The sequence below is a fragment of the Thunnus maccoyii genome, chromosome 19 (genome assembly GCF_910596095.1).
Source record: "Thunnus maccoyii chromosome 19, fThuMac1.1, whole genome shotgun sequence".
Taxonomy (NCBI): Eukaryota; Metazoa; Chordata; class Actinopteri; order Scombriformes; family Scombridae; genus Thunnus; species Thunnus maccoyii.
The window spans coordinates 12,924,510-12,949,528 of record NC_056551.1 but is presented as its reverse complement, the minus strand read 5'-3'; the positions used below and the strand labels follow the sequence as shown (position 1 = coordinate 12,949,528).

The following is a 25,019-nucleotide window of genomic DNA, read 5'->3' as shown; positions in this document are numbered from 1 at the left end:
ACACTACCACTACAGTCAATTACTAATATATATTTTGAGACTAAAAGTATAACCAACTACTAATCTGTCCTGAGCAGTTCATCAATAGCTGCACTGTAAGTTGTGAAACCGGCGCCACAACAGACAGCAGCTGAGGCCAGTGCAGGAGAGCCTTAAGATGCCGACACACTAATTGCAGGAGGAGGCTTCAAATCTTCAAAGAGGCCCAACTTCTGTCTGAAAATACAAAGTCAATATATTTTCTCACAAGATAGTTTGATCTAACAAGATCTTTGATGTTTTGAGCATATTAAGGCTTACAGAGACGTTTTGGGGGGGGGGGGGTTTGTTTGATTGATTGACATGTGTCTCAGCTTCAACCATCACAGGCATCAACTCAAGGTACCAATTTAGAATACTGATCCGACAGGACCAGGACTCCTTTTCCCAAATTCAAAATCTGTAAACATAACTGTAAATGACAGACAAAAATCTATCTAATGTGGATCATTAATGTCAGTACCCAATCCACTTAATGAGGTCAGTAATGACACACATACTTATCTGATGCATTGGATCAAAGCATCCCTAGCTGAAACTTCCTCAATCCACCCCAGCTTTTGCTCTCTCCGGCTCAAATTTTCAGGCTTTAGTGACTGACAAAGTCAGCCAGTGGTAAAACCCTGATCCAGGCTTCAAAACATTGCTTCAGTAACCTAAAACGCGCCACTAACATGTGCCTATCCACCCTAAAGTCCTGCGGTATCAACACAGAAGTGATCCATTTCTGCAAAGTCTTCCCCTGACGATGATGATACCCTTATAGAAGAGTTTAGTGGGGTTATAGCTTTAATTAGTTAGCTGGTACTGTAGTTTGTGCTGTGTCTTTCCTGCTGTGTAACAAGACCCTTTGACAAAGCTGTTTCTGCCACCAGCAGCTTCACTTCAACACAGTAGAGAATTGCCATAGGAAGGTGGAGGGAAGGGTGTGTGTGAATGTGTGTGTTTGCAGAAAAAAAGAGCAGTAATGGGTGCCAGTGAGCTGTGCTTTTGGGCGGGACAAAGCTGACAATTGTTGTGTGTGTCCGTGTGTTAATGGTGGAGGGAGGAGCGCGTACATTAGAGTATACACACACTACACACATACAATATTTGTACAACAGTATTCCCTGCCAGCAGTGAGACTATAGAAAATGTGCTTTCTGACAGGAAAGTGTGTGTGTGTATGTGTGTGTGTGTGCGCACACAGGTGTGATTAGGTTATGAGTGTGTTCAGTAGTGAGCACCTCTGGTCCAGGCCATGTAAATAAACCTCGGGCAGCAGAGAGCGTGCTCAGAAAGGCTCAGAAAGACATCAAAGATAGAGGGAAAGTCTGAAGGAAGCAGAGGACGGAAGGAAAAGAGGAAGCATTATTACTCTAAAAGCACAGGTTAATAGGAATACCAAAGATAATATTGCATCTCCTAGAACTAGCTTCAATTGCTCAGTGTATATAAAATTGGAAGAAAGCTATACTGTGATATTACAGTTACATTTCACTTTATAATTCTAAAATAATTTATACCAACAATAATTATATTTTATAGCGTATTTACATAAATACATCATCATATAGTAATATTATTGTCAACACATCGTTATAGAAACATACACCATACATATATGTGTATATAGTCATGTTATAGCCACACGTACACACACATATAATGAATATACAATCAAAATGAGCTATTGCAATGCTGTGTTGGGTTAAAACTCCATCGGACATTCACATCTTCTCAAGTAAGTAAGCTCATAGAGAGGAGTTCAGGTGTATTGCTATAAGAAAGACCAAAGTTCAGCCCAGCCTGGCACAGTCGCAGCCGAACGTTTCTCGTAAAATCCGAGTATTGCTTTGTGTAAAGTTGCTCTCCTCTGATGTGATAATCTGGACGGAGTGTAGAGAAAACACAGAGAGGAGCTTCGAGCCTCTCTGTCAGTAGGTCAGACGGTTTCCGCCGCCGTTGTCGGGCAGAAGGTTTTTCCAGCAAAACAGTTTTGAATCTGTGAGTTTTGTCAGCTGGGATAGAAAGGCAGCCCGCTTACACAGACAGAAAAAACAGGTGGGCATGTGAGCAGCCAGGTGTCCTGCGTATACAGGCAGGTGAGAGCGTATCCAACAATCTGCTGCATCTAGAAGTCAGAGAAGAGATCCTGGGGACCCAGATGGATGATAAAAGGAGCAATGGTCCGCGGCTGGTAGAAGGGATTGTCAATGAAAAGTCCTCCTGCAGGGAGATGAGGAACAGAGACAGAAAGCAGGAGTAATTACTATATGAATAGTACGAAACATCCATAAAAACAATGTGAAGCTGCTACACATAAAGCTCTCTTAAAGGTTCTATATGTAAGAATCAGAAATTCCTTCTCATTAGCGACACCGGTGGCCGTTAAGTGAACTGCAGTCAGCATCCTGTTGCTCACATTCACACTTCATCAGCGTGAGTGAACAGAGGTGCGAGACTATTGGTGGTGATGTCTTTTTTCTCTCTTACACTTCTCATAATAACAAAAGATCTCTAACATTGTGTTTTGCTCCGTGCTTCAGCAAAGCATCTCTCACTTCAAGTAAGTCAGCCCCCCCACACTGCTGGTCAGTAGTGATGCACGGGTCAGGGTTTTTTTAATACCCACATCCACCCAACCCGTTATGAGAGTTAATCTGCACCTCCCAACCCGCAAAAATATGCATTAATCATAAATCTGAACCTGACCCGACCTGCAAACCACCAACCGTGTTTGCTAAACAATGGTAGGCTAAGTGAGCTGTGGCTGGGAAATAACACGCTGCGGTTTTGTTGTGAAATGTGTGGTGGTGAACGGATGCAGCTAGCCCTCTCAACCCCCCAAAAAACAAAGGTACTGTAGCCAGAAATGGTGATAGCTGGCATGGTTAGGCAGCTAGCCACCAGCCAGGTAGGTAACAGAGCTGGAGAGCTAATATCTGCAGGGTGTTTCTAGTTGGATAAGTTAGCACAGTTTTTGTTGCGGTGGTTGCCGGTTGTTTGTTGACGTTAGTGGGAGAAAGGCAAGGCACTCCGGAGCGTTCAAAAATGTCACATCTGTTGGATTTTCGTGGAAAAACCGGCCTGAGTCCTTCACATAGAAATCAGTCCACAGGCTGATATAGGCAACCGAGAAAGTTGGGGAAGGTCTCATTTTTTAAGTTATGTTACAACCCGTCCACTTATTGGTAATAAAAAACGATTAATACATATAAATTGCTTCACAATTCTTACATATAGCTCCTTTAGCGTCTTTGACAACATTATGGATTTGAGAAAGATTTAATGCATATAGGTTACAGCGGCATTTCCAACAAGACAGAAAAGTCCACTTAAAGGAGTTAGATGAGAAGATCAAAGACTGAAAATGAGATCAGACAAAGGTAAAGCAGTTTTGAAAGTAAATATTCTTTCTGGAACTTCAGCTCTGTGTGCACTTAAAATTAATTCAACATTCAACAAAAGCATAACAGAAAATAAAGCACAGATGTGAGAGCTGTAAATGAATCTTCAATCATCTGAGATTGAAGTAAAGCTGGTGATCAGAGACAAATACCAATTTTAAGGCTTTATACTGAAACAACTCAGTGGAGCTCAACCAACCATTGGACAAGATATTGGGTCCTCTCATCCAATGGCTGCGCCTCATAGCCGTAACCATGGAGACGTCGTCAGGGGGGTTATCTCTTGCTGGTTGGATGACCAAGACGTGGTGAAGGGCCAGTTTAACTCTGTTGTGACCTGGCAGTGACCTTTGATTGGAGTTTCTCCTTCATTGTACTTTATTTAGCCAAGTTCCTCTCTGTTTTGTTTTTTTGTGACATTAGGTCATTCTTCTGATCAATCTTTAAATATTTATTTGACACAGAGATTGAGTCATAGAGGGACCGTTTTGAGAAAAGCTTCGGTAGCTCAGTGGTGCTGGTCCTTATTTGAAGGCTGAGCAAAAACATGCAAAAACAACAATACAGCAATGACTCTGAAATAATGAAATACTAACAACATAAAACACATTCACAGTGAGTCACTACTACTACTTTTGATTTACATGTAGTACAAGTAACATCATTTGTCTTTGTTATTTTGGACCATTTTATGCCAATTGAATTCAGTGTAAACAATGTACTGAGCTCCAGAATTACTGCTGCAAAAAGTCTGCAGTTGGTTTATGTGACGACAAATACAAGCTCACCGTCTGTACTGTACTGTAGGTGACAGCTGTGTGACAGCAGTGGGAAACCTGCCAAACATTAATCCACGTAAAGTAATGAGATCGTGCGGCTGAATGCAAGATGCGGGATCTAACAGAAGCTTTCTTAATTCATCCTTTGTCTTCTTGCCTTTCTCTCTGAATATCTATAAGCTGAGGGTCAAAAGGATGTAACATGAGGCGCTGAGGTACGTGGAAAGACTGAAATTCAATCTGGGTGTACGTGAAAGTTCGTATATTAAAGCTTGACGGCTAGATGTAAGACTGTCATGTGCAGAGTAAATCTTCAGTTGAAATAACTGCTCAAAAATTCCCGTAACAGCAACTACTCCTAAAGTTTTGACTAAAATCGAAAGAATAAGGTGCTACTGCATCAAATCTAAACCAGCTGAAAGCCTTTAAGTCAGATATAAACCAGGCAGTGTTCAGCTTTTATAGGAGATAAACTTTTTTATTTTTGAACATTATTTACTTTTTACAGAGAATGTGTGTTGTGTGTATCATATTGCAAAGGCTATCAACTTCCTAGCACAGAATAAACACAATAACAAAAGGCTGATATATATATATATATATTTATATATTTAATTTAGACTCAAAGAATGAGGTAAAAATTCACAGTACAAATCCTTCAAGTTTTTGTTGATCTGTTAAGAACTTAAACCTGCAGTATGTTTTTCATGTTCACAACAGTTTTTGGAAACAATAAGAAAACAATAAACAAACCAACCAAAAAAAAAAGCAAAATAGCGATTTTACAAATCTTCAGATCAAGTCCATAATCCTCTCCCCATCATTGATATGGTAGAAAAAACAAAAACCAAAAAGGAAAAACCAAAAAAAAAAAACAGACCGAGTTTCCCTTCTAGAAAAAGGCTAGGTGCGTTTGGTTTGTATGTCTTCTGTGCTAAAAGAAGTAGTGGGGGACGGGGTAGGCGGGCACTTTCATGACAGGCAACAGAAGCATTCTCTTGGGCAAACCTAGAGGGGAGACATGAGAAGAGCACAGCTCTGCATGAGTCCAGGGTAACAAATAACCAAGTGTTTCTATGCTCACTACACTACACACTACGCTACAAGTACATGTCCACCAAAAAACTCTCGCACTGAACAAACAGGGCTCCCAAAGGAGGGAGTGTAAGTGCGTGAGAACAGGCAAGAATGTGTGTACACGAGGTGACGGCCTTCGTCCGTGGTTAGAAGAACCGAGAGAGAGATTCAGAGTTAAAAGGAATAAAGCAAATGGAAAAATTTAAAGATTAATTTTGGTTTATTACAACTTTGGTCTTAATTTATTTATTTTTAATGATTATGAAAATATTGGAGCAGGAAACACAAGCGGTCAAACAGGTTGTAAACAAGCCAACAGCCAGACTATATGCCTCTTTTTTAGAGGCAAATTTTAAAGTGAGCATCTTAAAAGTCAGTAATAATCCCACTGGAACACTGCAAGTACAGTATGTCAAAGTTGTAACATTTGCCTTTTTCTTTCAAATAAATCTGGCTAATCCGGGATTTTCTGAACAACCGGCCTGATTGTCTGACTGCTGCTGTGTTTCTTGCCCCGTCTGACTCACTCTAAGTGATGAAGCCACATTCGCAGATCTCTGCAATCAACCTGGTGAGTAAAATGTTATTAATACTGATAGGAATGATGGCCAAAACGACAAAATCAGGACCCATGTTGTAATAAACTGGAATTATCCTTTAAGAGAGGGCAAGTTGTTGTTTGCATTGCCCTGTATAAAAAATGTTTGGAAAAATGTTCTGTGTGTGTTCCACAAATTGTTCTACTATTTCTAGTGATCTCGACAGCTAGAATGTGATCTTAGTGTTTTCCAGCAGGAAATCCCAAAGCAGCAATAGGAGCCAGAGCACAGTGAAAAAGCAGGAAATAAGATGAAAGCCTTTTATTAAAAAAAGAAAAAGGAGTAGTAACTAATGTTTTCAAGTGCCTTTTTTTCCCCTCTCTGACTTAAATTTAAGACCCTATGGTGCCGACCCTAAGATTTTTGAAAATATCTAGCTGGTAAAATTAAAAGTGGGTTTAATATTTACAATAGGCGCAGCTGAGGCTGAGGACACTTCCTGTCCACATGTCAAAGTGTCCTTGGGCAAGACACTGAACCCTAAATTGCTGAGGATGGTCTTGCACGGTACAGTAGTGTGCTGCCATCAGTGTGTGTGTGAATAAGAAGCATTTGGATAATAATGATATAAATAAATACAGTCCATTTACCATTGAGTATATTTAATATTTTTTTAACTCTCTTTCTGTTTTTTTGCCACACAAATTCCTAAATTTTCCAACTTTCCCTGTGCTGACAAACACTGTGAGGATGAAACATTTCAGTTCAGAACAAGTTTCTGAGTATAATTCCAGTTTTCACTTCTGTCTTTTCATAGAACATGAAATGAGTTTGACTTCTTACTTACTTGTGGGTTACAGCTCAGGTTAAAGCTCAGTGTCAGCTGATCTCACAATGATCACCCACCAGATATGTGGCGTGCACCGATGAGTAACAGGGCAGTGATGCACACAGTGTGTAATGATTTATGCTGCATCACCCCCACAGAAGATACTGGACATTGAATCGCCTCTTTATCCATCAAGTCTTTTTATTTGCCAGTCAGAAGCAACCTACTGCATATCTTTTCAGTTCTTTTGGATGCCATTTCCACTGAAATAAACAGTAACATTGTTCTCTAGTTAGATGTAAGCAGCAGCTACCTGGATATTCAAATGATTTTTTTCAGTAAGCATGGAAGTCACAATAACATGTGAAAAGAGGGGTGCAGTGTGCAGGCCAGAGACTGAAACTAAACCCACCAGTTCCAGCTCCACCATAAACAGAGAAACTAAGGCGCGCTTCATATTCGGAGCTCTTGGGTTCTCAGGGGGGTACTAAACGTCTGCCTGGGACCCCGGACCAATTTCTCCCAGCACATAAGACCCATTCAAAACTCAAGCCGTAGGATGGACAGAGAGGCCTCCCAATGCAACATGTGTACACACGCTACACAAGGCTCAGTCTGTTCAGGTAAACATGACTGTGTGTGTGTGTGACAGAGGGATGTATGGAGTGAATTCTGGACTAATACTTGCTCCGTTAAAGGTCAGGCACTAGTATAGATTTTAGCCTGTCCTTAACTCCTGTGCGTGTGATGGAGCCCAGTCATCACTTTCAGCACTGAAGACATGGAAACCCCTCGGCAGCAGTAACATGGCAGAAGCAGCGCTGCAGTGCAAGCCTATCCTACCACTCTGTCTTAAATAACAGGGGGTGAGGCGAGGAACTCACACTATGCGTCCTGCTAATCTGAACAGAAATGATGATGACAGCAACACAGGCAGAGTGTCTGGGTCTGGGTTAATGTAGGGCCAAGGAAAGTTGGTTCAGTTGGGCAGAGGATGGCTGTTCTATGGTGCAGTTTTATACTCTTTTCTTTCATTCAATAGTAGTACTGCATGCACAGGTGTGTTTGTGTCATTGTCATTCAAGAGGCAACAGAGCTTTCCTGACAGAGTAGTGATCCAACCATTAAGAGAGGAGGGAGTTAGTGGCAACAGCAAGATTAAGGAATAAGTGGCGAGCAGACACTTAACCAAAGCACAGACAGATTTGCTTGAAGCACAAAACAGAGAGGAAACAATTAAGGCTTTATTTAATTACGACTGAAAGTCAGTGTCAAACCCTAAAACTTGGATTAGAACAGAATCAAGTTTTGAAGGAAATTTGAGGGAAGAAATTGAAGCCAAAGGCAGTGGAGAAGAATGATTAATTTGCTCTAAAACACTGATTTGAGGGCAGTTTTGAACTCTTCCTACTAATGTTTTACAGTTATGGTTTGTTGAGTTAGGGGAGACTGTATGGTTAGGAGAGGAGAGGAGGTGGAAGAAGGGAGGGAGGAAGGCTACGGACGGGAGAAGGAGGGTGAAATGATGAGGACTGGACAGGGAGAGAAAACAAGCACGTACCGTATGCAGGAGCAGCTGCTGCAGCAGGGCTGTAGCCATACGGTGTCCCGAAGCCTGTTGGGGAAGAAGTTACAGGGTCTAATTCAATTGCGCACTTGTTTAATTCCAAGCTGCACTTTTCCAACATCTTCAGTAAGTTTTGATGAGTATGTGGCCATCTTGCGTTCTAGCAGACAGCTGTGGGTTCAGAGTAAGCGAAAGCTACACAACGTCCTAATAAGATCAACATGAACCTGAACACACAAACACTCCAATGAAACATTTATAAAATTCAAATCAAAAAAATGTCTTCAGTAGTGACTGTATCAGGGCTGCATGATTCTCTGTTAATACTGTTCATTATCCAACAGTCATGCACTGACGTGACAACTATCTCCTGTACTGTACTGTATGTCACTGTAGGGTATTTCTGAGAGCCTGTGATATTTCCAATACGACTGGAGGGAAATAATGGAAGCTAAAATAGAACACAGAGAAAGAAGCCTAAAGCTGAAGAAAATGTCGGTGCTGTGTAGCCAACGGTAAAAGAAAATGCCAACCCTGCACAAGCCACTGTGTCAAATTTGAAAATAAAATACTGTACAAAATAAAAATGAACTGGAGGGATTAGCAGGGAAAAGAGGTTGGAATATACTATAATTTTCTCAAAGGCTTGATATGAGGATCCAACTGTGAGCAAGAATTCTTTAAAATTAGATTTGTATTATGGTATAATATGAAAATGAAGCAAGTTGCTCATATGTAATGCAACTGTATCATTTCATAGGTTGATAAAATTACCCTTAAAAAGACCAAAACACCCCGAAGATGACCACCATTCCGCCCATGTATGAAAGAAAATACATATCTTGGAGAAAAACGACAACAATACACACAACTATCTTCTTACTACCTGGTGTAACGTATCCAGGTGCGGCTGCGCTGACGAAGGCTCCTCTTGCGAGGGCTGCTCTTCCTCTTCCTCTGGCTACCTGAGCTGCTACTGCTGAGGCTGCTGCTGCCGCGGCCAAAGCTCCTTTAGTCTGAACGCAGACAGTATATATTAGATTAAAGTGTGTTTCAGACATTCATTATGTGAAGAAACATACAGTATTTAGAGACATGTGTGCCTTTGTAATGCATAACACACACACACACACACAAACACACACACACACACACACACACACACACACACACACACACAAACACACTTATCTAAGACAATGTCGTGATGCTTTATGGGCCTGGTTGTTCACAAATCTGTTAGCACACAGTGTCATTGACCAAACAAGTGGTAGAGTAGTGATCTGATAACAGGTCAAGTATTGATTTGATTGCACACTTGTTAAACACAGTGTCATTGATTACTGACAGGCTACATGGTGAACAAGGTGGACAAATTGTCCGCCTGCTCTACAGAGGTGATACTGATCAGAAAAGAGGTTTAAATGTAATCATTTTTAAAGGCACTTTGGCTGTCAAAGAAAACAGTTACAGTACAGAGGGCTTTGATTATTTGTTGATGTCATCATTCTCTGTGAGTAATGCATGCGACCCAGACTGAAGAAATGTCCTCTCTGTGTCTGGTATGTGCGGTGTGCTCTATGTGTGTCTCCTTACCTGAGGCAATATCTTCTTTTTCTTGTTTGCAGCTGCGTTGGGACCAGAGAAGAGTTTTTCCAGAGCTGCTAGAGCAGCGCTGGCCTTTGCTACCTTTTTGTTGGGGCCTGCTCCACGAAACTTCTGCCCATCGACCTCCACCTGACATGCACACACACAAAGACATGAAAAATGTAAAATATTATATTAAACATATTTTATGATTAGAGTTAGACTAAAAAAATACTCTGAATTTTGCATCCAGTGAAAAGTTTGGGAGCCATGCTATAATTTTAGTCTAATTATTGTTGTAGTCCTTTCTATTAGTGTTTCACTTTTTATGTTACAGCTATGTCAAAACCACAAACAAATCACACAATAATGTTGCCCAAAACCCATGTGTTTATCAGCCATCAGTAACTCAGCCAGTGAGTCTGGCTGAACAGGACAGCTTGTTTAGCGATGCCCTGCTGTCAAGCAGTCCTGCTAATCAATCAGCAGAGCGATGGAGCAGCCAGGCATGTCGGAAAACAGCACACCCCACAGAGAACAGGCCTGCTCCAGGAACCAAGTTGACTGATTGACTCTACCGGTGATCAGCTTGTTTCTGAGTGTGTGGTTTAGCCTCTGTATAAGTCTCCCCTTTTGTGAATCTGGTTAAGGTGCATTTGTACTTGTGAAATTTGAGCATTTTATCTACGCACATATGTTGATGTTTTATAATCTTTTACCAGCGTCAGTCTGTGTGTATATGAAGCTCTCACCTCCATAACAAAGCGTTTGTCGTGGCTGCCTCCACTTTCAGAGATGAGCTCGTACTTGAGGCCTCGTCTCTTCTCGTTCAGCTCCATGACGGGATTCTTACCACTTGCCGTCAGTATGGGACCCTGAGTTCGCACCTGCAGAGCGAAAAGGTTATTAAAGTAATTTAATTTGAAAGCAGCATCCTCATTGCTTTATGAGAAAGCACACAGGGGAAAGCAAACCTGGGAGAGGGAGCATGATATGTAATAAATGTCACAGGCCTGGGATTATCTAACAGTGGGACAGCCCATTTTAATTACCTACAATCAAAATTTCCCAGATTCAGAATAAAAAATCATTAGAACTGAGTATATGCAATTTTTTATCAGCATGTCTCAATTCCCACCTCCAGTGTGTTGGAGCTGTCCGAGGAGTGTGTTGGATTATTGCTAGTGTGCGTGGACGTCTCACTCTTCCCCTCGCCATCCGACTTCTCATCTGAACTCATGGGGTCCAGGTCTGAGTCGAAACCTGTCGGGTAGCCCATCGCCTGGAGAACCTGAAGAGGGAGGATGATAAAGTAAAGAGGAGTTGGGAGGATGCAGCAAACAAAAAAACTAAAGCCAAAAATCAGGTTTTCTAATAAAGATTCAGAAGCAGCTGCTTCCAGAAGCAGCAATACTGCAGCATACTGCATGTACTGTCATCTCTTACAAAACGGTTACAACAAAGCCATTATGATACACTGGCTGTACAGAATCATAAGAGTCTACTGTAAGTCCTTGCCGGCACACAGAGAAGCAAAGTGATTCAGAACAATATGCAGGCGGAAGCGAAAAAGGAGAATGACACGTTTTTGACCCAAATAGATGATTGTGTTACAGCTGCTGAACCAGCCGCAGTTAGAATGTGAGAGAGAGTGCAGGAGATGGAGCGAAAGTGAGGGAGAGGAAGAGAGATCAAAAGGTGAATACATGAGAGAAAGAAAGTGAGTGAGAATGAGAATGGAAAAGGGGGAGATATGGGGAGAAAGTGCCTTTTATGGGAATGGAGCGGATAGCGGATTATCCCAGCTCCGTGCTCTGGAGAGCCTCTTTGTTCACAACCACTTTGGGATTACATGGATTTTGCCCACCTCCATCCCTCCTCACAAACACACACACACGCACTGACACTCTAATGGGCATATAAAGTAAAATACATATAAATAGACACAGACAGGTTTGGTTACAGCTGGAGCTTAGAAAGTTTTTCAGGTACAGCCAAAAAAGTATCATATCTGCTTTTTTAAAATTAGTCTGCTTTTTTATTATTTCTCTGTTATGTCAGGATCAAATGTTGATATAAGATGGACTAATTTGTCACACGTTATTCTCCTCTCAGTTGCATATAAGTGCTGTCCCAGACACTCCAATCCCTTTCCTTCACTTGGTTTCTTACCTTGACGGCAACATGGAGCTTGGCGGTCTTCTTGGAGGATCCAGATGCTTCGTAAATGGTTCCATCCAAGTCCACAGACATGGTGAAGACCGGAGCATGAACTGGGCCTGACTGGGACAGCAGGCGGTACTGCAGCCCCGGCCGGATCTGGTTCAACCGCATCAGGGCGTTCATTGGCTGGTTGGAGTCTATGGCTTTGCTGTCCAGGACTAATGCAAAAATCAGAATGGAGGGGATATGGTTACAGTAGAAAGTAGAGCAGATTGGGGTCGATTTAATAAAAGGTTTGTAGGGCGTCTAACAAGGATCCAGCTGAAATTGAACAGACTGGGCCAATTCAGAAATACTGTATGTAATAAATCATATCTGTTAAAGGTTTTCAGCACATAGGCCGGTTATTTTTATGATAAATACAGGTGCCGCTCTATTTTCTCATCACTTTCAATCACTTTCCTCCTGTTTGCCAAGAAAATGCCTCTCTGCTTCCATTAGTCGTGGTTCATCTTCTCCTTGTATGAAGAAAGAGCTGTGGATGGTTGGGTGGCCTACTAAAACGTTCGCAATCAATACTATTGATCTGCATCCACGGGATGGAGGGAGGATGGAATGGAGAGAAGCAGAGAAGGAAAAAGACAAAAACATAGACACAAGGGGAAGAGAAGCAAGGCTCGTCTGTAGACAACCGAATATGACTGTTTTATCTCTGAGAGTGGGGCCGCTTTGTTTTCAGTGGTTAGAAGAAAAATATAGACTCAAGGCAACATCAGAAAGAAAATTCCTCCAATACTGGATGAAGCTAAAAAGCTAAAACCATAGGAGATAGCTGGATATGATGCTCTGCCATTGTTCTTCATTTCTTTCCTTCTTGTACCTTTTCTCAGATTCCTCTTCATCTTCTTGATGAGGTCCTTGTCATCCATTGCTCCATCCTCATATGGCCTCTTCAGACCTAAGCCTGGAGAGGGAGCAAGAGGGAGAGATACAGAAAGAGTTTGGAATCAATCACTAACTACAAGATATGTTTATATGGACATACACAAAGGCACACGTGTGTGACAGAAAGAAAGGGAGGCAAAAAGTTGCAGAAAGCAAAATGACACGTGAGAACAAGCAAAACGAAGGATAAAGTCACAGACAAAGTAAACAGGAGAGACAAGCAGACCAGCAAACAGTCAAACAATGAGGAAGACATACTGTAATCTCCTTCCCTACATGCACCTTAATCTGTAAAGGCTCTGGCAAATTTCCATGTCAGCGTCATGAGGTACCAAGAGCCCGAGTCGATTTTCCATGAAAGTCGCTTTGGAATTTAGCCAATACAAGGTCTTATGAGATTTCTGTGAGTGTTTCTCTAAGTGGGATCGAAAGCAGAAACAGCACGCACAAGACATTTTATCAAGGCCACCCTGTCAGTAGTGTAACACTTGAGATAGGGTCACAAAAAACTCCCAGAGGAAAAAGAGGGCAAATATCAAGCATCATATCTCTTCTGGAGAGGTATTTTTGTGATGTTTAACATGTCAGCAATATTAACAGCGCTGACGGTGCTGGTTTGTAGAAAAACCACTGCATACGTTCAGAAAGGTCACATCATGTGTGGAGATTCAACATGGAATTTTTTAGTGGCAACTCTGACTTATGTCCAGAGGCCCTCAGTCTGAAACAGATAACTGAACCCAGGAATGTTGCAGCTCCCATGTGAGGAAAGGGGCAGGCCAACAAACAAATGTTCAGACAGACAGATACACATTCATAGACAGATAGACATGTGGAGAGGAAGGAGGACACACTGAGGGAGAGTGAGCAGACTCACCTTCTTTATCAGACCAAGGATATTTCTGCGACGGTTTATTTGAGGGAAGAGGCTCCATCTCCAACACTTTGAAGATCTGGCCGAATGCCATGAGTCTGAGTGCATGCTGTTGAACACAAAACACACACAGAAAAAGAAAGAAAGTCCGAGAGTCAAAAGGTTTGCTGTTCTTATACTGTTAAATTCAAATGTAAATATTATCAAGCAATATTTAACTCTCAATCGAATGTGCAGAAAGCACTGCAGTGTGTCACTCATAGTGAATTCTCTGTTGTGTCCTATGTATATCCAAGATAGAAGATTTGCAGACATGCAGTCACATATTCAGTTTTTTCTTCCTTTGTGAGGAGAAGCTCTTCAATAATGTACATTTTGTGCTTCAATTCTGTTGTAGAAGTTTCATTAAATTTAAGTGAAGCTGCTGTACCAATGCAGGCCAGGACAGGAGCTTGTAAATTCCGGTTGAGAAACAGAGAGACACTAAGTTCAGCTAGAATATTCAGGCTGATGTATCTCTTATGCATATGAGAGACCTCCTTACAGCATAAGTGTGCGCAACTTGATTTAGGGTTCATCTGATCATATTCACAAATGTTAGGAGGCCTTATCCAAGAATAGGCCAACTTATACATATAAAAAAATAAGCACTAATGGCCAGACCTGTATCTTAATGCCTGTCTACACATACCTATCCCAAAAACAGCTTGAGTTATCTTGCAACAGACAGGGTATGCCTGCTTTTCCCCCCATCTAAATATCAATATCAGCAGCTATTAGGACCAGTATGTCCGTGTGTTAATTTATCATTCTCGATCTACTGTACACACCCTCAATCTACACAAACAATGAGACAGATAACCAGAACGGCACACAGTGGCTCTGCTAATATAAATCCATTAGGGAGGTAGAGTGTCTCAGATATTCATGAGGCTCGGTGTAGCTCATTGACAGAACAGCTTCCTCTCTCCTATCTGCTCTTGTATCTGCTCCAATACAATTATCCCCATTGACATTCCAGCCTCGTTCAGGCTGCCTTCAAAGGAAATGGACGGCAGGATTCACTAAGCCGTGTGGCTCAGAGGCTGCCCTGCTCAGTCGAGTGTGTGTGTGAAGAAGGACATGACAGCACACACGCACACACACGGCGCATGCACACAAATACTGTCCTCAGGGTGTCATAGATGGATTTATGGCTAGCGATGGCAATGGTTTCCCACACCAATCATTAAAATGCAGCACCACAAGGCTCTTTCTGGAGACGCACACGCATGCTCGCACAAGTATGTGTGTGTATGTGTGTGCATGAGGGTTGTGTGGTTGGAGTGGTGATGGGGTCTTTCTGTCTGGTAACAGGCGTGTTGTTTACCGATTCCCACACACTGACAGCTCAGGGCGAGTACAGCTGGGTGATAACAATAGTGTCTTGAAACTGTAGTGTGTGTGTGTGTGTATGTGTGTGTGTACCTGTGCACTGTAGGTAATGGCCTCAGCCTGCTGGTCGGTCATGTTGGCTAGTGTGTTTGTTGGCTCTTTCTCACATGGGTCGTGTAAACCTGGACCACCTGGGGGAAGTGACAGAAGATGACACACACACTTAGTCATTTGTTGTCATTTTATGCACTGACACTGCTGCTCAGCAACATTTAATTAGGCTTCACTGTCATGACATAAGTGCCAATGACAATTAAAATGGACAGCAGCAGCAACAGGACTGCAAGACTGAGAAAAATCTAACTGGTAAACCTGGCTTTGAGTTATTCAAACCAGTAAAAACCCTCAACCTGAAATTGGGCCTCATTTGTATTAAATTTGAATACTGGAGGTAACTTGACACCAGTGTGGTACAAGTTTTCCCTGTAAATGAGGAAAAATGCCTTCTTGACTTTCATTTTGTTTAATATTCATATAAACTGCTCTTTTCTCTTTTCAAACTAGATTTAAACTTAAAAAAATTCAATTTAAATTTAAAAAATTGAATAAAATGAGCCACGTTTTTTGAATAACAGATTTTCTTCCAAGGATACACAACATTTTGAAAGGACGTCCTTCAGCTGCTCCTAATTAAGATGCTCTCTTAATGATGACCTGCCACAGACAGCTGTGCTTGGTCACTAATAATGTCTCAAGCTTTCTCAGAGGAACAGCTCAAAAAATGTGCCAAGCAGAACCTCCATGTATTTACTCATCTACCTAAAATGAGAACGTTCACTTCCTCCATTCACTGGCAACTGAGGTAAGAGTTTGCATGAAAACACACATGGTCCTCTGATACTCTAATCTTTCCAGCTGTAAAGTTCATGCAACTATCCATGGTTTTCATACCTGGTAGCAGTATGCCTGAGGCTAGACACTCCATGACTCGACGCAGGGCTTCTCCTGCCCCAAGAGGTCTGTTGCAGGTGGCAATGGCCTTCTCACAGATAAGCTCTAAGGGCTGAAAGAATACACACACATACAGCACAGGTGAACATGTGAAAATTAAACTGACAGTGACATTATTTCCAAAAAATTCTCACCATCTGTTACTCAAATGTTGTATTTACATAAATAATAGTAGTATAAATATTAAAATTGTATAGTATAAATAGTAAAACAGCTCATTTATTGATGAAATTTGAGCATAATTCTTCACATTTCAATAAAAATATGACCCTCCCATTACAGTTGGTAAGAGGAAGACATTTTGAAAAAATAAAAGCACAATAAAAAGTATAAAAGTTCAGTTCAAGGGGGATGGACATTTCCTTTTTATTTCACAGGATTAACTCTCAACCACAGGTAAATACAGTGAAAGACTCACCCATCCCTTAAGAGGCTCCCAGATGGGATGTCTATTGCACATGTCTCTAAGTATCCTGAGAATGATAACGCAGGACTTGAGCCCGTTCACTCGAGCCTGGGAGAGATAGAGGGATATAGAAAGGAAAGAGGAAAAGACGGAGGGAGGCAAGAAGGAAGATTAAACAAAGAGGGAAGAAGGGAACAAATTGAGCGCAGGAGTAGTGGTATTTGTGCCAACACGTACAGATAACAGCCTATAATGAAATGATTGCATCTGTCTAAAACTCTGCATGAGCTCCCCACAGAGATTCAAGAGTCTAAGTTATGTCTAAAAATGTAAAAAATGTGTAAAAATGTAGAATATATTTTACTAAACTTGTTTTTTTTCTGAAAACATTTTTCTTGATTCTTTTTTTATGTAATTTTTGAGTTTTGTCTCTGTCTTCAGAAAATACCTATCCTGAACTTGCACATTTTTTTTTTTTTTTTTTGTCAGTAAGGTAAGTGAGTCGGGAGACAGATGGGGAAGGGTATGGGAAGGGAATCAAAGGGAAGCATTGACATACTGTACAGAGCAGGCAGGTTAACATAATAGCCAAAAAGAAAAACAAGTATCAACCATTGCTTTTGTAGCCTTACGATACTTCTTACATTAATCTGTTTTTTTTAGTTCATATAAAGTGGGTGGGGTGAAACATCATACTGTATAAGGTAAAAACAAACTTTGTGGAGAATTTTAAATAATGAGAGGATTAAGTTAACAGATCTGAAAGTAATGTCATAGGGAGTGTGTAATATTTGGGCATTTTTGTTCATGATGTAGTTAAGCATTATCCTCCAAGCTGAATTGAAGATGAAAGCATAAAAACATATGTTCATTTGCCATATTGCCTTTCATTATCAGAGGATTTTTAATAATTCAAACATATAAAATCATAAATTTATGGTAACAAAAATGTCTATTTTTTCCACACTTTCATCTGTTCTTGATTAGTCTAATGTGAGTGGGAATAATAAGCACTACAGTATTATCTGACAGTGAGCGTGTTCCCTCTGGGTGAATCGTCAGGCTACAATAAGCATCGGGCAGGAAGACAGGAAGTGAGTGGGTGCCGACCTGGAACCACTTGGCGTGTCGCAGCGCTGCCAGGGCCAACAGACATCTGTGTCTATCCAGCACCTCCCCCTCCTCCTCCTCAGCCTCCACTCTCTGCGCAGCAGCACCCAACACTGCCACAAAACAATAACAACCCAATATAGAGAACGTAAAACACACACACGTCATGTCTGAGTGTGTGTGTTTAAATCTTGCGTGTGTGAATGAGTGCAGATGCACGTGAATTTCAGTGCGAATGCACACATACACACACACATGCATGGATATTTGGTACATACAAGGTGCTTTTCATGCCATAAAGTTGTTCCTCTCCTTGTAGAAAGTGCTCACTCTCTACAATTCACAGATCTGTGATGAATGCTCACAAAAGCTTCTTCACTCATTTAAATGGTGTGTCATTTTCAACACTGTGATCAGTCGCACATGTGTTAACTGCATCACATGTTGACATCGTTAGCACAGAGTAATACAAGATGCACTGACCCACCCACCACATGGATGTGTTGAAATTTACACACATTATTCAACAATGTTTTAGTAGTTTACATCCATCCAGTCACTGGCAAATCAGTGAAAGGGAGAGCAACCAGGGTCAAAAGGGAAGAGACAACTTTGTGGGATGGAGAGCCCCCCACAGACATACACCAAACAAATACCTAAGGAGTGTTTGATTTACTGTGTGCGGGCATTGCTGAGACATATCCACTCGTTTCTTTGTCCCAAGCAAGGTAAATCAATCTCTCCTTTATGTATTTGATGAAGATTTTATTTATTTTGATCCAGTCTGCACCAGGCAGGAGTCAAAATAGGTGTTTGTTTTTCTTCTTGATTACTTAAGGTGCACTTGATTTCACAGGCTCATAGAAAAATGGTGCTGAGAAAGCAATTCAACAACCTCTCTGGGCAAACACAGAATCAAGCGCTCCTAAAGTAGAACTGAAAAGAAAGAAAACCTACAATAGTTTGACCCAGTCTGAGACAAACACAACACAGGGGGGATCAAGGCAGGGTTTAGTTAGAGCATTGTGGTTGGTAAAAGAGGAGCATTCTTATGCTTCTATGTGTAAGCGTTTGATTCATGCTGCCCAACACACCAGGCTGGTTGAGTTACTGCATTCTGACCCATTCTTCATTCTTGTGAAAGAGCATCAAGTCTATGATATGCAAGGCGAGCTGAATCAAACGCAGCTTTATATGAATGAGTGCGGTTACATGGGGTTTCCAAAGAGGGTTTATTATGTGTGGAACCTACAGGAAGTGAAATAAAACAAACTAAAGAGCCCCTTTGGGTCTCTATGAAAACAGAACTAGGTGCATATTTTCCTCATCACTCTCCCGTAAAGAGAAAATCCTTCCCTCAAGAGGCATTTAGTTGAAAAGTCAAATGTGTCTAAAGTGTATCTTCATAGTAGCAGCACGAGAACATCTATCTCACATTATCTCTGAACTCATCTGGCCATTATCGCAGCTTAGCTCTTCTTCTGTCTAACCCGTACAGTGGTGTGTATGTGTGCATTTGTGTGACGTATAATGCTGTATCTCAGGTTTGTCAGAGTGGTCCCAGCTGCGTGTGGGACCACTAGTGGATCATTATCGTCTTTCTCCTCTCGCTTGTCCTCCCACTGTTCTCTCTTATGCTCTGCTGGCTGCTCTCTCACTCAGCGATCTTCTTTTATCATTATCGCCTTCTGTGTTACTGACGCCGTCTTCTCCCTCAGTCTCATTTTAAGAAATTCTCTTTGCTATCGTGTCTCCTCTAATTTACTGTCACAGCACCCTTCCTCCCTCTGTGACCGCACAAAGAACCCAGCTGTATCTGAGCTTAAAGAGCACATATGCATGTAAAACTTTTATTAAATATTTAACTGTGTTGTCGAAATGTATACCATTGTGTAACATCAAAAACAGTAACCTCAATGCACACAGTAACTGATTAAAGTGGCAGATAAAATTACCGAGCACTATTTTGAATCAGTATACTGTCTGCTCGATCAAATCAGAAGGTGTTATTGATCCATCTAAAAGCATTCAAATAGCCAGAGCTTACTGAAACATTCTGCACACACAGGAATCTTAAAGCAATAATTGACACTTAGTAAGTGTGTGTCTCATGTTTTTGGGTTTGTGAGCCTTTCAGAGATATTTTACTAACTCTCTAATACGTTGATAATGACGTTCTGACCAGGCTAGAGCAGCTATAGTTTTAGTAGACAAATGGTATTTGTGCCTGTGTGTGCATGTGTTAACGTATAAAAGGTATTTGAGTCTGTCTTTTTACAACGTGACCCTATTAGACACGCTGGCGCTCATCCCTCAACCTCCACTGGTGCCTGATGAAATCTGAGCAATTAGACATCTAGTGTGACAGGTATCTTTATCCGTCAGGTACAAAATATGACTGTGTGTGCATGCCTGCCTCCTCCTTGCGGGTTGAATGAACATGTGTGCATGCCTGCGTGTTCTCCGTGTATGCGAGAGAGAAAATACGAGTGGTCTTCTCCGTCTTGCTGCGGCACTTGGCATGATATACGGCTAACCTCCGTGCTATCTCTCATCTCTCTCTGAGACCTGAGTGTCTAGTTGGACAGGAGCCACAGGATGGATGGGCAGCTTGCTACTGCTCGGTTATTGATTTCGCTGGCGTGCTGGCCTTGCTTCCCCGTACCACCTCCCACAACCAATTATAACCAGTTCCTACTATCCATGAAAACTGGGTGGGGAGGGAAGACTGCTATTAGACTCAACATCAGACAATTTCTATCTCATTGCAAAGGTGTTTTTAGCTCTTTTACGTGTCAGTTAATGAGGTCAAACCCCTTGTTTGAGGGAAATATTTGAGTTCTATAACATGTGTACGATATAAAATTCACACAATTCATCAATCATAAATGAATTTGAAATAATACAAAGTAACAAACAGCAGCGTGTGTGTGTGTTGTTTGAACTGAGAAAGAGGAAAAAACTGCAACTTGTTTGTTTTCCTATGTCTGTGCTCCTACCTCGCCCATTCTTCCTCTCCTGCTCCTCCTCGTCATCCTCCACCTCCTCCTCCTCTTCCTCCTCCTCCTCCTCCTCCTCCTCCTCTCCTTCCTCCCCTTCGACCCCCCCCTCCTCCTCCTCCTCCTCTTCCTCCTCCTCTTCTTCCTCGTCTTCCCTCATGGCCGGTGAGGTGAGGGTAATCTTCAGTGTGAGTTTGGGCTCTGTTGTAGTTCGTACCAAGATGGCCGCCTCGGGCAAGGAGCTTGTGACCTCATATTTCTCTTCTGTCAGCTTCTGTCATGTGTCAAGCAGACATAACTGGATGGTCAGAGGCCAAGGTCACAACATGACTTGGTACAGATAAAAAAAGCAGAGGAAGTAAAATATAGCTCAGCCTGCTGCTGCTTCCAGATGCTGCAGAATCACCAGGTTGACAGGAGAAATATTAAATGAATATTGCGCATGAAAAAACACAGAATAGCCCTGAAGATATCTGAGAGTGTTTTAGTTCACATTACGTTACTGAAATCCTCAACTAGAATAACATTTTGAAATGTTTGCTTGTCCACTCATCTTAATATCTTAAAACATACTATAGTAATTAGGTACAATAACACAAACTCAACAAAGAAAATTCATTTCATCAAATAAACAAAATGCATTACATAAACAATTTATGAGAAGCTGTGAGATACATGCGATGAAGAGAAAAGGACGATATGGGGGAAAAAAATCATTTGATGTGAAAGATGAAAGCTGGTACAAGCTCTAATCCCCCATGTGAATTTTAGACACACTGTAATGATCTTGTGTGATTGTTTTTATGCGTCTACCTCTAATGTTTCTCAGCGTCGCACATCCATTTGTGAAATTGTCTATCTGTATGTACACTCTGCTTCATTCAGTGCCCATTCTGAAGGAATCAGTTACTCCTGACCTCTGTGTTCAGGACTAAGAGGCGCTGATGATGATGATTAATTCATGCCAGTATACACAGCAACTACAACTGTTCGTAGACACACACACACACACACACAGATGTATGCAATAATAACTATGCAACAACAGAAAACTTCGGCAACAATAACCTTCACTCTCACACTCCCAGCAAGACACTTAAACAAATGAACACATATCAATGCACACATTAACCCACAGGCAAAACAGGTACAAACACACAAACACACAGACTCACAGACTCACATAAAAGTAATGTCTATAAATATTTAATTAACAGAGGAAGTGAACTAAGACACAGAAAGCACTTGATGTATTTTAAGTGCATGTACAGTATGTGCATGGTTGTCTCTGCTGTACCTACAGTAGCATCTTGCTTTAGTTGTGTATGTGTGTGCACCTGTATTAGTCACACTGTTGGAAAATAAATCTGTTCACAAAAAAGCTGGTACTCGCAAGTTTCATTATTTATTTTAGGGCTTGGACTTTTTTTAGGTTTAGGTTCAGATTGGGGTAAGGTGTGTAGCCTTTACAGTTTACAATGTCCTCTTAAGTGTGAAAAATAAGTGAGTCTGTGTATATATATGTGTGTGTATGTGTGTGTGTGTGTGTGTGTGTCCGACACTGCTTAAGTGAGCAGTGCATCGCAGAAGGCCATCTACATTCCATTTGGCTTTGATGAGAAAATCAGAATCTCTACTCACTGAGCTGAGACATGAGATTACCTCTCTGCCCACACACACACACACACACACACACACACACACACACACACACACACACACACACACACACACCAATGAGAGCTGGCAAATTCAAGAAGAAACAGTCATAAAATGTGGAAGCTTATCCAAAAAGCTTACTTTCTGACATTGGAGGGGATTGTGAAATAAAAAGAGTTATTCTTGGATTAAATTTGGCAAACATCATGTCACTGAAGGTTTAAAGCAGGGCTAAAATGCAAATGTGAGTTTATGTCCTCAGCGTGTTTCTCACTGCTGAACATGTACAGTATGAGAGAAAACACAAGACAGAGACCAAGAAGCAGCATTATGTGTTTGTGTTTGTGTGTGTCTCTAACCTCTATCTGTATGGGTAAATTGTGACAGACAGTGTCCAGCAGTGTCTGTGTTGGTTTGTCTCTACACATCAACACCAGCTCCAGGTCCATGTCGCCTTTGATCAGGAGGCCTTTGGCCACCAGGCCGATTCTCATCACTCCACACAGCCCTCCACCACTGCTGGGCTCCCTGTATTTAAAGAAAAATAAAGGATAAGTTACATTTCTATCATGTTTTCTGTGATTTTTAACTGTCAGGACATACTGTACACATTTCAATTTACAACTAAACAAGTTACTACATTGCTTTCTCCAATAAAATCTATACTTTGTGGTGAACTAATTAAATACTGTAGAAATCTAAAGTCTAAAGTCTAATAAATTATTCTACAAGCAACAGTTGAAGTTGATTTTTTCAGTGTCAATCAAAAATAGTTTCCAACTTCTTTTGGCAAACATAGTACCAGTACAATATTTCATTATTAAGCAATATTTTATATAGTCTTTGGTAAGTAGCTGTGTGATTTAACTGAAAAAAGTCAGTTAAGGTGCCGGTTGGGATTGCAAAATAAGATTCGACAAGGCAATTCAAGCCCTAATGAGAATTAGTGAACCCTTTATAAAGAGATTTATGAAGATAGTCCAAAGTGGAAACTGTGCCCAGAGGTTGTCAAGTGGTTAAGTTCATTTCCTCTGGAGCTACACATGCGTTACTTGGTTACTTTTTGCTCTTCTTTATAAGATTTATAAGACTTAATTGTTAAGTTTAACACTTAACACACGCAAGAGGACATCATCTTCCATGTCATGTTTTATAGACCAAATAATAAATTATTTAATTGAAAAGACAAACTGTCAAGAGATTAATGTTAATATAAATAAGCATTAGTTGTATGTGCAGTATGTCACTTCAACCCCACCTGTAGCCGTCATTGGAGTCATCAGCTTCATCGCTGGGCTCATCTCCGGGGTCATCCTCCTCTGTGCTGTCTGCTGGTTGGCTGTCGACCTGGGTGTGGACGTCGCCACTGCTTTTATCCAGCCAATCAGAGACGTGTTTGAGAGCGCACTCGACAGTGGACACCAGTGTCTGAACGGCTTCCAGGTCGTGAGAGGAGGGGTAGATGGTGGAGTGTTTTGCCATGACGTGGCGGTCATCGTTACTAAAGGAGCGGAAGGACCTCTGAAAGATAAAGGAAAAAGAGAAATAAGAGTGTTATAAATCAAACATAGTATTTTCTGCTTAAAACTGACTCTCATGGGGATGCACTCATACACAAACACGCTCTCCTACTCACCACTGAAGAGAGGAATTCAACAATAGGTTGAGCTTTAATCCATCAAACTGAGCACTGGTCTCCCTGTTGGGGACTAACTTCTCTCCATCACACACACACACAATTTTAACATGAAACACACACATTTGCACAAATGCTTGCAACACAAGTGAACAGCTTGTGTTTTTTGTGCATGTGTGTGTTGCTTTCATGCATGTATCTCTTTTATGGGAGAGAAATCAATTCTTAACTCAGTGACAGCTAACATGTAATGGCACTGACCCTGTCACTCATGCATGCATGAGTATACACAGTGACCAGGAATTCATCTGACTACCATCCTCATATCCTCTCCACCTGTCTTAATTCAATAAGACATTCTGGCCTTGGGAATTCATATCAGCTCTTCAGTCTTTCTCATTTTCTTCTTTCTCTCTCTGGCAGGTATCAGGAGGAAAACCATGAAAGGAGGCGACCAGGTGGGAGACATCAGACAGAGGTAGCACAGAGGAGAGTAAACAACAGAAAAATAGAAGAGGAGGGCCACAGAAGAGCACAGCCAAGGAGGGCTACGGGAATAGTACGGAATCTTTAAAAAGGGAAAAAGCACAAAAAATAGTTGTGGGAGGGGAGGTTGAATTCAAACATGATTTCTTCCATTCGTCAAGAAATGAAGGAAAGGAGCAGGTGTAGCTCAAGCTTTTGTGATTCCCACCCTGCAATTAATACCACCCAGATGGGTCCCTGTGCTTATGAGCATTCATATGAAAAACCCTTATAAATTGTACATCAGCTGTGAACATCTTTTCATGCGTCATAGCATTTCAGTGGGTGGTTGTTTATGTGGCTGCATGTTAAATGGGAAACCTTTTGTAATGGAAAATAAAGAAAAAAAATAATTATTCAAACATTTGATCATTAGGTATTAACTAATCTCATTTAAATGTAAAGCTAATACAGCAGGGAACTTCCTCTAAATGACGATGTAGGGAACAGATGATGATATAACCCTTTGCAAGTATAATTACATTGAGAGTGCATTATAATATATTATCAT

General features: G+C 41.2%; 1 protein-coding gene across 8 annotated transcripts in view; it reads right to left on the bottom strand.

Moving 5' to 3' along the window:
* Positions 1-1,549: 1,549 nt before the first annotated feature.
* LOC121885556 (spermatid perinuclear RNA binding protein) overlaps positions 1,550-25,019 on the bottom strand; it is a 79,029-nt gene continuing 55,559 nt past the window's right edge. For all 8 annotated transcript variants that reach the window (XM_042395136.1, XM_042395133.1, XM_042395135.1 and 5 more), the window contains 16 exons: positions 23,606-23,868; positions 22,707-22,875; positions 20,689-20,962; positions 17,690-17,802; positions 16,592-16,687; positions 16,114-16,225; positions 15,256-15,353; positions 13,792-13,897; positions 12,850-12,933; positions 11,979-12,187; positions 10,945-11,097; positions 10,559-10,693; positions 9,816-9,956; positions 9,106-9,235; positions 8,214-8,267; positions 1,550-2,247 (listed from right to left, as the gene is read on the bottom strand). In XM_042395136.1, coding sequence (XP_042251070.1) covers positions 2,153-2,247; positions 8,214-8,267; positions 9,106-9,235; positions 9,816-9,956; positions 10,559-10,693; positions 10,945-11,097; positions 11,979-12,187; positions 12,850-12,933; positions 13,792-13,897; positions 15,256-15,353; positions 16,114-16,225; positions 16,592-16,687; positions 17,690-17,802; positions 20,689-20,962; positions 22,707-22,875; positions 23,606-23,868 — 2,232 coding nt within the window. In that variant the 3' untranslated portion in view covers positions 1,550-2,152. The remainder of the gene's footprint in view (positions 2,248-8,213; positions 8,268-9,105; positions 9,236-9,815; positions 9,957-10,558; positions 10,694-10,944; positions 11,098-11,978; positions 12,188-12,849; positions 12,934-13,791; positions 13,898-15,255; positions 15,354-16,113; positions 16,226-16,591; positions 16,688-17,689; positions 17,803-20,688; positions 20,963-22,706; positions 22,876-23,605; positions 23,869-25,019) is intronic.